The following is a 16,385-nucleotide window of genomic DNA, read 5'->3' as shown; positions in this document are numbered from 1 at the left end:
AATTTTGTATAGATAGATAGATATCTATATCTATCTACAATTGGCAAACACATTTATTTATAAAAGAATATTCCTTTCCTATTGTGCCCTTTATGCTTTGATCAGGTGGACTCATAGCCAAACTGAATCCATATTATCCTGATACAGCCCCTTCGATCACTAATAAAGGGGTCTATAAACAGCCAATACCTACGAGTATTTATCATGTGACGAAACCAGCAATTACATGAATAATTGGACAAACAAGAGCAGAGCGAGAACGTTTTATTCTCTCAGGGACATTTCATTAAAAAATATATATATATAAAGAAACATCATATTAGGGTATACATTTCACATTAACTTCTTAGTAAAAAAAAAATGGATATCTAGAGTATAACACAATGATCCTTAGTGCTCAGAAATGTACAGGTCTCCACTCGTTCTACTTCCGTAGCTTAAACATTTCAGCAGATCAATCACCCAATTCGTCATCTGCACCGAAGCCAGAGAAGCTGATTGGCTGGCACTGCAGGGTACGCAAATTCACCAGACAGGCAGTCTGCGTGCTGCAGAATTCTGGGACGGTGAGAAGCAGAACTCGCTGGCCCTCGGCACCTGGGAATATAATCAGCCCAAAATGACAAGTTATTAGAATGTGGCCAGTAAGCTGTAAAAGAGCCGCCAATGAGAGGAGAGAAAGAAAGGCAAAGTGAAGCTTTTAAACAGTGTAAGATATTTGCAGACAGGATATAAAGGAGAACTAAATCATAAAAATAAATATGGCTAAAAATGCCATATTTTATATAGTGAACTTATTGCACCAGCCTAAAGTTTCAGCTTCTCAATAGCAGCAATGATCCAGGACTTCAAACTTGTCACAGGGGGTCACCATCTTGGAAAGTGTCTGTGACACTCACATGCTCAGTGGGCTCTGATTGGCTGTTGAGAAGCTAAGCTTAGGGCTCGTCACTAATTATCCAGCAGAAAATGAGGTTGGACTGTAATATAAGCTGATGCTACAGGGCTGATTATTAAATTCTAATGCTAATTGCACTGGTTTCTGTGCTGCCATGTAGTAATTATCTGTATTAATTACTAATCAGCCTTATATTGTGACATTTCTATTCTATGTGTACTGTATATTGTGAGTGGGTCCCTAAGCTCAGTAAGTGACAGCAGCACAGAGCATGTGCAGTGAATCAGCAGAAAAGAAGATGGGGAGCTACTGGGGCATCTTTGGAGACACAGATCTTTACTGCTAAAGGGCTGTGGTTGCCTTGGGCTGGAACAGAAGCACAAAACATAATGTACAACAACTACTTGTTTAGTTAAGCTTTAGTTCTCCTTTAAGGCAATCACTTGCACCCATCCCTCTCACCTGTAACCTCTTTGCAACTGAACTTGGGGGCACTACCACAAAAGTACACATGGGGGCAGTTTTGCAAGATGAACGGATCAGACTTGTAGAAGGGGTAACAGCCTGCAGAGAGAGTTGGCGTTAGATGGGGATGACAATACTTCGATAAGCCAAACAACAATAACAAACGACAATGAAAAGCAACTACTAGCCAGACACCATTGCTAGGCGGCCATATCATATGGTTTTATAGATCGCTGCAGATAAAAACACTTACCAAGTGTGTCAGGGGCAGTAGGGCACAAGTGTCCAACCTGTAGGGTCCACTCTAATATATCCAGATAATCCTGCATGCTGCTGTACTTATAGATGTCCCCGATATTCTGACCAGATGTCCCCAGGAACCTAAAAAAGAATGTCTCTCAGTGAAAGATGACCATACTGCCCTAAAAGGAGAATTCAACCCGTAATAAAAAAACCCTCCTCCCTACTCTGGGTAGATGCCCTTCCCTCCTCCCCCCCAGCCTAATTTCTTACTCACCCCTCCGTGCAGATTCACAGCAGCCATCTTCTTCTCTCTTATTCTTTCTTTTTCTCACATACGCAGTTGGAGTAAATTTCCGGTCCTGAACAACTGTGCATACAGTGAAAGTGATGAAAATTTCTGAAATTTTTTTAGAAATTTGTCACTTTGGGGGCATGTGCAGTGGTCCGGGACTGGAAACTTTCTCACACAGCCCATGTGCTGAAACTTCCGAAAAAGACCAAAGAAAGAAGATGGCTGCCATGAACTCCGAGGCCAGAATTTGCACAGAGGGCGAGTAAAAAATTAGGGGTATTTGCACGAGGGTGTGTGTCTGGGGGGGGTATATGTATTTTTTTTTTTATTACAGGTTGAATTCTCCTTGAAAGACGATAAAAGCTGCAGACAGGCCGAGTTGGCAGCTTATTGGCCCAAGTGTGGGGCCATCTGACGGGCTTCCCCGAAACGGGGGCTATCTGCCCGAAAGTCAGCCAGATATCGATCAGGCAGGTTAAAAAATCCCATAGGATCGCGGCAACATCCGTGCGTCTATGCGGTCCCCGTGATCCGACCACCCCTATCGGATCCATTCTGATCGGATCGTTGGGCCCTAGGGCCCACGATTGGATCAGCCCGATATCGCCCACTTCAATGTGCAATATCGCCAAACGAGCTTATCTCTAGGTCTATGGTCTTTTGTAAAAAAAAGTTAGACTGATAAGATGCAAGGACAAGTACCTGACACCATCGATCTCTGCTTCGTAGGGGTTTGTCACAAGCTGAAGGGTGGAGTATAGAGCAGACTGTGGGAACATACAGCGGTGCAAGGGCTGCTGGGGAAGGATGTAGTTTGTAGGGTCAAATGCACCAGGCATCACATCCACAGACACTGAGCCCTGGGGAAAGAACGTGGGAATCAAAACAATCGGCATGTAAAAGCACTTTATACAAATGAAACAGGGCATAAGAGTTATATCAGAACAGAGACAAATGGAGGTTCCAGGAGATTACAGGGCTTGGTGGATTTCTGTCTCTGAAGCAAACACATTTTTACCAGTGCAGGGCAACATTGCATTATATTTTTATTACTTTAAAACACTTTTTTGATGTTACTGTTCCTTTAAGTGATAAACCAAACTAGAAGGACCATCCCAAGAAGTAATGTTGATTACAATTTCATAAACGAACCCTGGGAGCCCACGGTTTGACCATGCCACGCATCCGTCTTGCATTTTAGGTCAGGTGTCGGTGCACTTTAATAGTTCAACTAAAAAGGTTTATTGATACACAAAGAATAATTTTCATCCCAAAGACTTCAGTGAATAAGGGAGCCTCTGTCTAGTCTCTAACAACCAACAAAATTCTCTCTATAGCCAACTCATCGGAACCCAACCGGAATTAAAATGAAGAAACGGCAAGGATGCTCCTAGCTTGGATTCTACTTACACTCATCTGAAGGAGGATCTCGTCCAACATCTTTACAGCTTCCACACTGGCGGCCTGAGTTTTCTTGCTGAGATACTTAGCCTAGAAAACATCAAGTGTTAGAGCCACAAGCACTCGTTTGGGGTCTCCAGATTTCATTATAAATCACAACCAGGCTATTATACGACTGTCTTTCTGTATTGCTATAATTGCACAATAAAGAATTGTTAAAAAAAAAAAATTAAATCACAACCAGGGAATCAGCAGTGAGGATTCATAATTTCTCATGTTTCACAAGGAATTTCCTCAAATATTGTGCCATGTTTACAGGAATAAACACTCATATTTAACTATTAAGGCCACTGTTGAAGCTCTGAACTTTCCTGCCTGATCTGGCCAGTCTGTTCCTAGACATCAAAAAAAGCCTATAGTTGGCCATTCATATACAGGTATGGGATTGGTTATCTGGAAACCATTTATCCAGAAAGCTCCGAATTATGGAAAGGCTGTCTCCCATGGGCTCTATTTTACCCAAATAATCCAATTTTTTTTAAAATTAATTTCCTTTTTCTCTGTAGTAATAAAACATTAACTTGTACTTGATCCAAACAAAGATATAATTAATCCTTATTGGAAGCAAAACCTGCCTACTGGGTTTATTTAATGTTTTCATGATTTTCTAGTAGACGTAAGGTATGAAGATCCAAATTATGGAAAGATCGGTTATTGGAAAACCCCAGGTCCTAAGCATTCTGTATAACAGGTCTCATACCTGTAGCAAAATCTTACAATTATTGATGTGTATGGAGGCCTGCAAGTCCCTACTGATGTCCCTATACTATGTAATATCAGTTAGTTTTGGAATTGGGCAGGTTGGCCAGTGCATTGGCAGATGAGCAACTAAAAAGGACGACAAATGACTGGAAAAAAATGCTCTCCAGCCATTCAGCCCATGACATGAAGGGAGAGCTGGGGCAGCTATAAGCAAAACACAGAAAAGTGATAAAGTTAGTTTCAGTAGCCAGTGATTTCTGAAAAGAAACTGCACAGGCAGGAAAGTGGTTTAGTGAGAGAACCAGTCTGTGTGCAAAAAGTGCTCTCACACAACATATTTTTGGCTTATATAGCTTTCATTAAATAGGTTTTCTTCTGTCTCTTTATGGAAGGCACCTCTGCCAAGTCAAGCACCATTGCAGTTGCTACTCACTCGCTACCTGTATATGTAAAATCAATGTAAACTTTTCTTTAAACATTCAAGCAAAAAAAAATAAATCTCCTAGTACCTTATTGAGAGAATCCTTGCCCTGTGTGTTCTCACTCAGCAGGTTCCCAGCCAAGATAACGCGGGATATCCGAGCCGCACAACCTTGATCTTCCTCTGCACCCGCCTGGCCAGTCACTAGATCCAGTAACAACTGCAGTCCCATCAGACTGTCCCCGCTGCCCCCACCTAAACCAAGGCCAGAGGTCAGCAGCACAAACCTGTCACACAAATCAAAAAAATGCTTTAGGTGCAAGTTGCAAGACACATCGGGGCAAACTCACTAAAGGGCGAATTGTCGCCAGTGAACGCTTAACCACACTTCCCCAGGCAAAAATTAGTTACCACTACGCTAATTCATTAAAATGTGAAGTTGCGTCCTGCGCGCTGAACTCTGGCAACTTTTCGCTAGCTACCGATCACTTCTGCATATCAAAACTTTGTTAGTCCTCTTACACTAAGGTCAATTTGAATAGGGCGGGTACCTAAAAGTCGTATAGTAATATTGGTGCAAGTACTTGAAGTGGCCACTTAATATTACACATGTCCAAGGAAGCAAAATAAAAACCAAAAGAGATCCTCTAATGCCCTAGACATGAGCCCACCCTAAAACAAATGTGCCATGCCTCTCAAATGTCTGGGGAAAAATGTTAACACAAAAAAGTTTAATAGTTTGGACTTTTAAAGGCAATCTCGCTTAAAAAAAGGGACAAGTCGCCAGCGTTTTTACAACTTTTATGACTTTTCGGCATTCAGGATATGATGTCACTGACATAAGATTGAGGAGGATGTAGCTTCATCTTATCAGTTCGCCTGGTCTGAGGTGGTGAAGGAAACTGATGAAAGAGAATGTTTTGTAAAAGTCACCTGGCGATAGAGTGCTAGCAACTGTCTCGTTCCCCAGTGAACTGTCCTCTACGCCTGTTAGTAAATTGGCGACGTCCCTGCAGATGGGATTTCAGTCGAATTGACGCTAGTGTTGGCCACTTCGCCCTTCAGTAAATCTGCCCCATTGTCTACTTGTGTTACTGTGGTCTTGCTCACCATTTGTTTCCTTTCTGCACAAAAAGCCCCCAATACGTCAGAACAAACCAGGAATTCTCTGGTAAAATGCACATGTTGGACTTCCATGTGTATTAATCTAATTACATAAAATCTGTCTTGTTTTGATAAGAGACAGGTTTATTCAATATAAAATGTTCCATCGCCTGTAAGTGACACCTATGAAGTTGGACCAGATGACACAAGTACCTATGGACTGTTGCCCTGGATACGGTACTGCCTCGGCTACTTGTTTCATGTGATTTGGTCCTGTCCCCAATCTTACCGATTTTGGTCGGCAGTAGTAGAATTTCTGGCAAATAACCTGGCCTTTTCCCTAGATGACACAGTGCCTCTGAAACACTCCAGACTATTATTTACATTACTACTTTTCTATGCCAAGAAAACAGCAGCTATGCATTGAATGGGCACCACACCTCCCACACTGAAGCTCTGGAAGCAACTATTTAACAAAGTGATCCCACTGTATAAAACTAACATATGAAAATAGAGGATCATAGAAGTTTGATAAATTCTGGGGCTCCTGGTGCGACCTTGAGTCTGTAGCTAACCAAATAGGGGAATAACCAGATTAACGAATGCTTTACTACCTTAGTATAGAACACAGATGCCGTCAATATGGAGAACCCTAATATGTTATTTCCCTCTAAGTGAAATTGACTTGCAGGTAATGTGGTATTTTATAAACTGTGAGGGATACAAGACAGGGTTATGTAATCTGTCCAACTGCATATGCAAGGTCAGACCGGGCTGGCGGGGTACCGGAAAAAAACCCGGTGGGCCCCAGGCTCTTGCGGGCCTTGCCGGCCAAGGCCTGTTCCCTAGACTCACTCTCTAGATTACGTTTCCTGCTGCAACCTCCCTTTTTTGGGCAGGTTGTGGCAAATACCAAGCGTGCATGGTATGGCTCACGGATTTCTGCCACCCCACGATCCTTTACACCCGAGCGGGATTTCAATGGACAACAGGATTTTCCCTCTAGAGCTAGCAACTTCCTGAGTTTCCTGAAGAAAGTTCTGCTAATAGCAGTTTTTAGCTCAGCAGTTCTCTTTGAAGGTCAGAGTGGCAGCAACCCTAAGTTAGCCATTATGCAAAGATCTTCTACTTTGGCGGGGACACTTAACAAGAGGATATTTCAGCAATATGCCAACTTTGAGGTGGCTTATGTTGGGCTGAATTGATCATTAAGCCCTTGGGCAGCAATTTTGGATCGAAATTGTTCCTAGCAGGCAGTCAAGAAAATGACCGAATAAATGCACAGATGTGAACTTTGATCCAACAGCAAAATCAAACCTGCCTAATAGATATCTAGCCAATTTTCAGTCATATATATGGGTCAGACTTGTCTGCTGGCACCATACGGGGCAATAAGTTAAAAAGGCCACTATAATGGTGTATGCACTTCCTAAAAAGCTAGTTAAGCCCAGTGTTGCTGACTATGAATTTCTGAGAGAAATATTGAGTGAAAGCCTGCTATCAGCAGTTTGAAATGGCTAATATCTCAGAAATGAGATGACTGAACTGCAAAAGTGCACAGAGAATCCCTCTCAGTAACTTTACATCAATTTGTTTTGGGGTTTAGATCCCATTTATGGGGAATCTCACTATACAATTAACTCCTAATAAGAGAAAAGACTTTGCAATCTAACGTCTTTTTAATGTTTAGGTATTTTTTTATAAGACTTAATATGTATGCAGCTCAAAAAACTTAAATATTCTGGTTGCAGAGTTCAATGACACTAGTAACACAACATCTGCCAGAAGGAAGGATGAAATGGCAAAGGGCCTGAATAGTAAGAAGTGCATTAAAATAATCTAGTTTCACGAGTAGTTCGGGAAGCCAGTGATGCCCGGTACTAGACATATACCGCATTTGTTTTTACAGTCTAAGGCAGGTAAACAGCAGATGAAAAAAATAAAAGCCCAGAGACAAGCACATCCTATTAATATATTATTTTTCTGTGCTGTTTCCCTGAATCTAAAACCAGATGTGCCTCTGTTTTTTGTTCCATGGAATTAGCCAGAATTTCAACACTTTGAAGAGGCTTCCAAAGCCATGTGTTTATTCTTTGCGAAACATTCAGTAAAATGACTCCCACACTGGTTCCTGTTCAGGAATGGAAGCACTTCTGAAGACAATGGGATGTTTCCCATTACCCGATACAATACTCAATTTTAACTCCTCATGGCTCCAACAGATTACTGTCTGATCTCTTTATACAAACATATACAGATCAACCACAAGGACTACTTATGTCACAAATTATCTTGTTATTCTTTACATCAGATTTTCTACTTCAGCGGCGTAATTACAGAGGAAGCAGACCCTGCGGCTACAGGGGGGCCCATAGATAGAGTCAGGTACCCGTGGGTTACCCGATTTTCAGGTGCGGGTATAGCCGCGGGTCGGGTTGCGGGTCTCATCTAAATGTCTTCTCTAAGACTAATAGACTAAAGACTAATATTGTCGATTTTTTACTCCTTTTAAAGTTTTACAAAACTTGTTTCTGTCCCGCCCACTTTTGATGATGTCACTTCCGGCATGCAGCACCGCCACTTCCTGTTTGATGGTTGTCGGCGGGTTGCGGATAAGGCAGTTGCGGGTCCGGTATCGGATCAAAGTGGCTAAATATGCGGGTTGCGGTTGGGGTCTTAGAAATTGGTTCCGCGCAGGAATCTACCCCAGGAGTGTAGGGGTACCAAGAGTGTAGGGGGCCCAGTGAAGCCCTATTTTAATATATTTTGGTAGAATAGGCCAACTTATCAATATTTTAGGGCCCTAAATTGAATTTGCTGTGGGGCCCCGTAGCATCTAGTTACGCCACTGTTCTGCCTGTTACAGCAATGGGTACTAAAGGTATGAGTAAACACCTAATCAACGTAAGCCAGATCACTTTTAGATTTATCTTCTTTTCTGGTTGACAGTATAAATGTGGTGCCTGCAACCTGATCCTTTATTTATTTGCAAAAGACCAGTCACACAAGTGGGGTCAAAGAGTTTTGACAACCAAGGCAAGGTTGCCTATCTGCAGAATTAGGCCACACTATTTATGTCAGTTACTGCTGGTGGTGAGAATACAATGTGTGCCATTACCTAGGAAAGAGAACACTCCTAAAACCATTGACTTCACTTGTTTCTTCTATTCTAACCAGACAGAATATTGATGAACAGGACAAAGAGAGCCGTAACACAAAATAAACAGATACAGTACAAAGGAGCAGCCGGAAGGCAATGGGCTCATAGAGAAACACATGTTGTGCACAGTTCCAAGCCCTGTCCAGTAAAAAAGAACGTGTTGTTTCCAGCAGACTGCATCATGTGGTGATGGCACAGCAGCAGAAAATATTTAGGATTACTGCACACAGCACTTGTTTGTGTCACCCCGAAATGCAACACAGACTTGTTTAATTAGGGACTCACCTGTCCTCACTTAGCCTGGGGAGTGGAGATTGCACAGGAAGAGAAGTCAGACAAAAATCTTCCACCACAAACTTCCCAGCATCCTCTTCTGCACCGAGAACTGCCAGAACTGCACCTAAGGGAGTAGAACAGGGGAAAGAAATAAAAATGAATTGGGAGAAAAGGAAAAGGAGACATCAGAAAGCAAGCTAGGAACAAAGCAGGATCCCGCACACCCAACAGATAACAGCAATATGCCTGGTGCTCACTGGCAGAGGTTCGGCAGCCCCACAACAGAGTACAGCAAAAGAATTCCAACGGCACACATGACTGTGAGAAATCTTCAAAAATGTATTTCAATGCGGAGTGCGATGCAACGTTTCGGGGAGTAAAACCCCTTTGTCAAGCATACGTGATCTACATACAGAGTGCAAATAAATAGAGCAGTGCATTGTTCAATTAGCGTGTCATCATTAATTATCCAATCAATATAAGTTAAAAACACATCTAAAAAAAACTCTCATATATAGTTAAAATGATCCAATAAATAGTGTACAATACATAAAGTGTCATAAAAGTACATACAATAGAAAAACTAATACCCACAGAAGTGTACTCGATGAAAGGAACAAAATCACAATGAGTAATCAAAAAAATTACAATAATATCAGAAAGCAAGACCATATGGGAGAACCATGAAAGGGCATAACATGAAGCATAGAAAACAGATTATTAAAAAATGCTTAAATTGTGTATATGAAATAAGTGGAACTGCTACAGTCACCCCAGGGCTAAAGTCATACATATGGAGATCCGCTCGTTTGGCGAGGTTGCCAAACAAGCAGATCACTCCCCGATATGCCCACCTTCAGGTGGGACGATATCAGGTTGATCTGATCGTGGGCCCTAGGAATCAACGATTGGATCAGAAGGAGGCGAAAATGGTCCATAGGATTGAGGAACTGATGCAGTCCTTGATCCAACGGGATTTTTAATCCCAGCTGGGCGACATCTGTCGACAGTTTATATCTGCCTGTGTATGGGGGCCTTAAGGTTAATATATGGAAGAACAAAAGCAGAATGCAGAGACCCATCATTCCTATAAGCTAAATGCACAGAAACTTAGAACTGCCAATGTCTTATGTAAATGTATGTCCTTATGTCATATCCAAACCAATAAGTGCCTTGTACTTGGAACTGTCTGCGTGTTCAAAAAAGACCTGAAATATAGCTGTAGCCAAACAGAAGGAAAGCTACACTAATCATATCACTACATCATGCTCCCAAGTCCAGTGCTGACTTTATAAATCCAACATGGGTCCTTTCACTTGAGTGAAGTCAATATGCAGTTCAACAATGCTGCTCCTCGATTAACCTCAACCTGCTTCAGCCCCAAAAACATGACTTCTAGATTTATTGCAATGACATGATATCTTATATCACAGGCTAAATAATCAATGGGAACAGAGCTGGACTGCAAAGGGGAACTTAACCCCAAAAGGTCTGAAAACCTCTGCACTCAAGCTGGCTATACACATATAGATAAAGACAAGCCACAACCCCTCCACTGCTATTCCAAGAGGAACAATACTGTGTATGGGCCCCTTATCCAATATGATTGATCAGATCCATCAATGGCCTGTGTTTGGACACCTGCGGGTATAAGTGCATGCTATACACCATAACCAGTGCTGCCTTTTGTGATACAATGCATTAGAGAGAAAAATTATTTATATTATATGCATTATATTTATAACATATTTTCCTCATGAGGCTCAAACAGCTTTGCAGGGTTTTAAGGAGAGCATTCAAGGACGCACATTAGTATGCAGACAGCAAGAAATTGAGCGATTTGCATAAAGTTGGCACCAGGTTGATATCCAGCATCAGAGGCAGATAAGTTAGGCTAATAAATCATGAAGGGCTGTCGGCCTTTAAACATTCAAGCAAGTTACACCGTGCTTTCCCATGTGTGTTTTTCAGCACACTCACTGTAATGCCTTACACACTCACCAGTCACAAGCTGTTGCACATCTGTAGCCCCCTCGAGCTTGATTCTCTGCAGCTCATCCTCCAATATTAACTCATCTGAGTCACTGATATATTTTTGCCTTGCAGGCTGGGGCAGAAGGTTGTGCTGGAAACATTTATATGGAGGAAAATATAAGGGAAACATTAATCAGCCTTTCAGTCTTGTATATTTGGGCCCTACCACCATTACATTTTTTTTTTTTGCATGGATTATGGTTGAATGATCATTAAAGGACAGATTCAGAAGACACTTGTGTTTCAAGTATGGTACGGAGTAAGTATAGAGGCCCAAACAGACCCCATCTATGGCATCTTATGGCATTTGTCAGCATATGCCAAATTAGTCTGATATTGTGCGGGGTTCCACAGTTTATGGACACCTTCACGAACGATACTGACATAAGATTAGTTCAGCTGAAAATGTACTTTTAATATTATATATAAAGCAGTTTTCCAAGGCAGTGTATAAGAAGTTAATTTTTCTTTTTTTAAATTCATAGTTTTTGAATTTATATATTTGTCGTGCTCAAGCTCTTTGAATTAAAACTGCTTTCTGTTTGTTGGGGTTTAACCTTTCAAATAACCAGGCAGCATCTTGAAAGTCAGAATGGTAGATGGGTAGCAGATGGCCTGAACAGAATGATAACCAGTTAAAAAATAAGAATTACAATAAAATTGAAGCCTCAAAGTGTCTGTTTTTGGTTGTCATGGTCAGTGATACCAATAACCAAATTTTTCAGTTGCAGGTTAAGAAGAAGCAGAGTGGGACAGTCAATAAATCCACCTTTCCAAACAGAAAAGTAGACTAGCACATTGGCTGCTGGCTACATTAATAGGTGCCCACTACAAATGTTTTCTTTGCACTCGTGCTCCCAATTTCATTTACTTCGGCAACACTGCCCTCTGCTGTTCAGTTTGGCAAAATAACCAATGAGTCATTTTTAAAACATATAATTTTTAGCAGAGCTTTAATTCTCACCTCTTCACTTATCTCCCGCAGGATTGAAGGTTGGAGTTCCATGGATTTAAATAGGGTTCCTATCACACAACACTTCTCTCCCCCCTGCAGCTCACACAGCTTCCGCACAGCTATATCATCACCTGTGTACAATACACAAATCATCTATTAAATATTTACACAAAACAAAATTGACAGTGGACTAAAGGAATGAACCACCTACTGCAAGCATTCATTAAAGGGGTGGCTCATCTCTAAGTAACTTTTAGGATATTATAGAATGGCTAATTTTAAGAAACCTCAATTGGTCTTCAGGCAAATCTCCTCTACATATAAGCGCCTCATATCCACTGCTGGTGTTATGAAACAATCTTTTTAAAAAGCATCTTGTGTCCGATACCTTGGCACTAAGGCAAGTTGGCTCTGCTGCACTCGGCCAGTAGTTTTAGCTGCAGGCGGAAAGAAGCAGATCCACTTTTCAGAGCAGATCCACAGAGATGCAGAACAGAGCAGTGCCCTTGCCCTAAACTCACAGATCTGCATCCTGCACCAAAATTCGTCGTAAAAACCTAAGATTCTCTCTCATAGGAAGTTGACCAAATAAGATATTTTCTTGGTACCGAAGTGGTGAACCGAATTTAGCTAATCCAACAAACTGGCCCCTTGGACTGATAACTGGATCACATCGGGAGCAGTCAAATCCAAAGTGCACCGTATCCAAAGCCTGATTCAGTCCTCACCACCAAGATTTTTTATCTGTTTGAACCTACTCACATACAGACTGATGGGAGTCATTGTTTCAGCTTGCAGGCTGTTGACTTGGTCAAGAGTGATTAAGTCAGTAATCAATATCAGCCTTTGTAAAAATAAAAAAACACAAAAAACAAAACCCAAACCCAAAAACTCACAGTGGGCGCAGAACTGCACCAGAAAAAGGACCCATGTCTGAAACATGTAGCACTATGAAAAAATTCACAAAGAAATTGAACTAATCTGCTCTCAAGTGAAGCTTCATTATTTACATGATACATTTACTCTGGAAGTGGCAAAACCAGATCACGGTTTGATTGAGCAGCAGATGATATTAGAACACCCTTTGAAGATTAGCTTCAAAGAATTCTTAATTCTGATGTCAGATATTCATTGAGAGTTAGATCCAATATATCTTATAGGGGGGCTCCTTTTGCCTAGAAGATGTATTACAGCTCACTATTAAAATCACCAGACATCATGTCTCTCTACATGCAGGATTTGTGCAAAAGGCAGTTATTTTGCTTGTACTGGAATCAGTTATTTGAGTGAGCTCGAATCTGCTAGAAAAGGAAGCCCCCTATAAGATATATTGGATTGTTCATCTGACACACAACTGCTGCATGAAAACAGAATGAAGAGAAACAGATGCTGAGAGAGGAAGTGAATATAAACTTGATTATTTCAGAAACAATTCAGAATTTTTAATCGATTATATTTAGAAAGTTTCTTATTTAAGTAAGGGGAAGCTTATATTAAACTTTCATTTTCGCAATAGTTCCCCTTAGAAAACAAACATCTGATTGGTTGCTATAGGTTTCTTTCCAGGGAACAAAATACTTCACCTGCTTCATGTTCCTGAGGAGTGTGTGCGATTATGATGACTAATCGGTTCAATGCAGTTTGGCTTTCCACACTTGTCTAAATTATATACCGCAATTTCATAAGATAGTTGCTTTTTTAAGAGAGTTTCTTGAATATATGAATTCAGCAATATACTTACCCCATCGCTGCTTTGCGCTCTTTATCAAATGCGGGCGCATTTGTTCCAGGCGAGTGGCATATATGTGTGCATACTGCCGAGTAAAGGTGCGTTCTCCCAATCGGAATATGCTTGAGCAGTTGGAGTACTGTGTGTTGGACACTCGTGTAAATGTGGACTGGACCTCAGAAGGGGCTGTAAGAAGGCCAGGCCCCCCAGAAATAGCTAGATCTGTAAACATTATTTCAACCTGGGAGAAAAGGAAAGAGGATTAAGATTTTTTAAAAAAATACCATTTTATACGATAAAGCATGAATGTTTTCTTAATGCAAGTATTAAGTATTATTCCACATCAACTGTCTAAAAGTGACCATACACGGGCTAATGAAGACTGCCTACTTCACCCCTCCAGACTTATTGCCCCGTGTTTGGGGAACTCCCAACATATGACATCTGCATATAACAGGTGCAGTCCACAAATACAGAGTTCCATATTCTCCCATGTTTGGTAAAAAAAAGTCAGATGACAAGCTTTATATCAATGGCAGGCTTCCGATCAATGCATACAATTTACTGTGTCCCTTAAAAGGAGCGTTTACCTTAAAATTAGTATGCTGTAGAGGGTGATATTCTGAGACAATTTGCAATTGGTTTTGGCATTATTTGGAGTTATTTCGTTTTTTATTCAGCAGCTCTCCGGTTGCTATGGTCCAATTTACCCCAGCAACAGTACACTGATTTGGAATATGAAAGAGGGAGAGATATAAGAGAGGGCCTGAATAAAAAGAAGAGTAAGCAATAACAATAAATGTGTAGCCTTACAGAGCATTTATTTTTTAGATGGAGTTATTGACCACTGATCGAAACCTGGAAAGAGTCAGAAGAAAAAGGCTAATAATTAAAAAACTATATAAAAAAAAAGAAAAACTTAAGTCCAATTGAAAAGTCCAGGTCTGGACTGAGAATCAAAACAGGCCCTGGCATTTCAGGTACACAGAGGCCCAAACAGCCACCACCAGTCCATTAAACAGTGAGTGTCTATTAGGGATGCAACGAATCCACTATTTTGGATTCGGCCGAACCGCCTTCGTGAAAGATTCAGCCGAATACCGAACTGAATCCTAATTTGCATATGCAAAAATAATATGAAAAAGGCCGAATCCTGGACCGAATTCTGTGCATCCCTAGTGTCTATGGCACCTTATAGCAACCCCTCTGGCATTTGCCAGAACCCACAGATTGCCAGTCCGGGCCTGGAAAAGTCGCTGAGAATTAGCCATTTTATGATTACTAAAAGTGAAGGGTGAGCAGCGACCCACCCCAATAATTTCAGCAGTAACACCGTGTGGGTTTCATCCCTTGCTGATGTCCTGCCATCTTCATGGAGTTCTTTGTCACACCCTGAGCACATGCAACTGGTCAGGTAGTTTGCTGGCACGTCACTACAGCTTTCAATGAAGCCACCTGTGATGGTGGAAGCAAACAACAATGCACCCCAAAAAGTGCATAATCAGGTCAGGACTGGGAGTCAGAATAGGCCCTGACATACCAAGTACACAGAGGGCCAATTTAAGGCTTTTTAGCAGCTCTCCAGTTTGAAATGTCAGCAATCTGGTTGCTAGGGTGCAAAGGGCCAATTTAAGGCTTTTTAGCAGCTCTCCAGTTTGAAATGTCAGCAATCTGGTTGCTAGGGTGCAAAGTACCCTAGCAACCATGCCTGGATTTGAATAAGAGACAGGAATATGAACAGGAGAGGCCTGAATAGAAAGTTGAGCAATAAAAAGTAGCAATAACAATAAATGTTGCCTTACAGAAAGTTTGTTTTTAAGATGGGGTCAGTGACCCCCATTTCAGAGCTGGAAAGTGGCAGTAAAAGCAGGGAAATAATTAAAAAGCCATTCTATAACATACTACAAGTTGACTTAAAGGTAAACCGGCCCTTTACATAGGCCACACCTGTATTTTGAGCCTGGCAGATGAATTCCTGGGCACAATCAGTTATGGGTCAGGCAGCATTGAGCAGCATTGAGCAGCATTGAGCAGCATTGAGCAGCATTGAGCAGCATTGAGCAGCATTGAGCAGCATTGAGCAGCATTGAGCAGCATTGAGCAGCATTGAGCAGCATTGAGCCCCACTGACAGTGAGGAGAGGCAGAGACATTGAGTGCTCAGTACTACAATGCAGTAGTGCGGACATTACTATTAGCAGCTGCCGCAAGCCGGGGCCTCCCGCACACGTCTCTGTACAACCCATTATATTAATGACATCTCGCCGCCATTTACCTGACACCTACATAACACAGCCCGCACTTCGGATCCCTGTTTAAATTTCCACCTCCTCAGCTCCCGCCGGCGCGCTCTCTCAATTTCCTCACAAGTCTCGCGAGATGAGACTGAGACGTCACCACCTCGCAGTGTATAAGAACAGAGACGCTACAGGTCGGCGCACGCATATTACGCAGATCGAGGCGCTTATGGTGATGCAGCTTGAACTGCTACTGGAACGCGCTGGATACAGCGGGCCGCGGCCATTCGCTCACAACTAGTTTTCTTGTTTTGGATCAAAACAGACAATAAAAATCATTTAATTTTATTTGTGGTGGTTGGGACTGGGAGCAATACCCAGGTCCGAGTCCCAAGTTACCCTGTAATTG

At 41.7% G+C, this 16,385-nt stretch overlaps 1 protein-coding gene across 5 annotated transcripts; it reads right to left on the bottom strand.

The window, feature by feature from the left end:
• Nucleotides 1-247: 247 nt before the first annotated feature.
• On the bottom strand, nucleotides 248-16,174 carry pold2.L (polymerase (DNA directed), delta 2, accessory subunit L homeolog). 5 transcript variants are annotated; one of them, NM_001086632.1, is given in 11 exon segments: nucleotides 248-597; nucleotides 1,361-1,462; nucleotides 1,617-1,744; nucleotides 2,601-2,758; nucleotides 3,309-3,389; nucleotides 4,571-4,769; nucleotides 9,032-9,146; nucleotides 11,024-11,147; nucleotides 12,021-12,142; nucleotides 13,753-13,981; nucleotides 16,015-16,095. In NM_001086632.1, coding segments are annotated over 10 exon segments (1,392 nt in total). In that variant the 5' UTR covers nucleotides 13,973-13,981; nucleotides 16,015-16,095; the 3' UTR covers nucleotides 248-454.
• Between the last annotated feature and the right edge of the window lie 211 nt (nucleotides 16,175-16,385).

This window comes from Xenopus laevis, chromosome 3L, assembly GCF_017654675.1.
Source record: "Xenopus laevis strain J_2021 chromosome 3L, Xenopus_laevis_v10.1, whole genome shotgun sequence".
Classification (NCBI taxonomy): Eukaryota; Metazoa; Chordata; class Amphibia; order Anura; family Pipidae; genus Xenopus; species Xenopus laevis.
The sequence above is the reverse complement of the archived record's forward strand: the minus strand, read 5'-3'. Positions and strand labels throughout refer to the sequence as shown.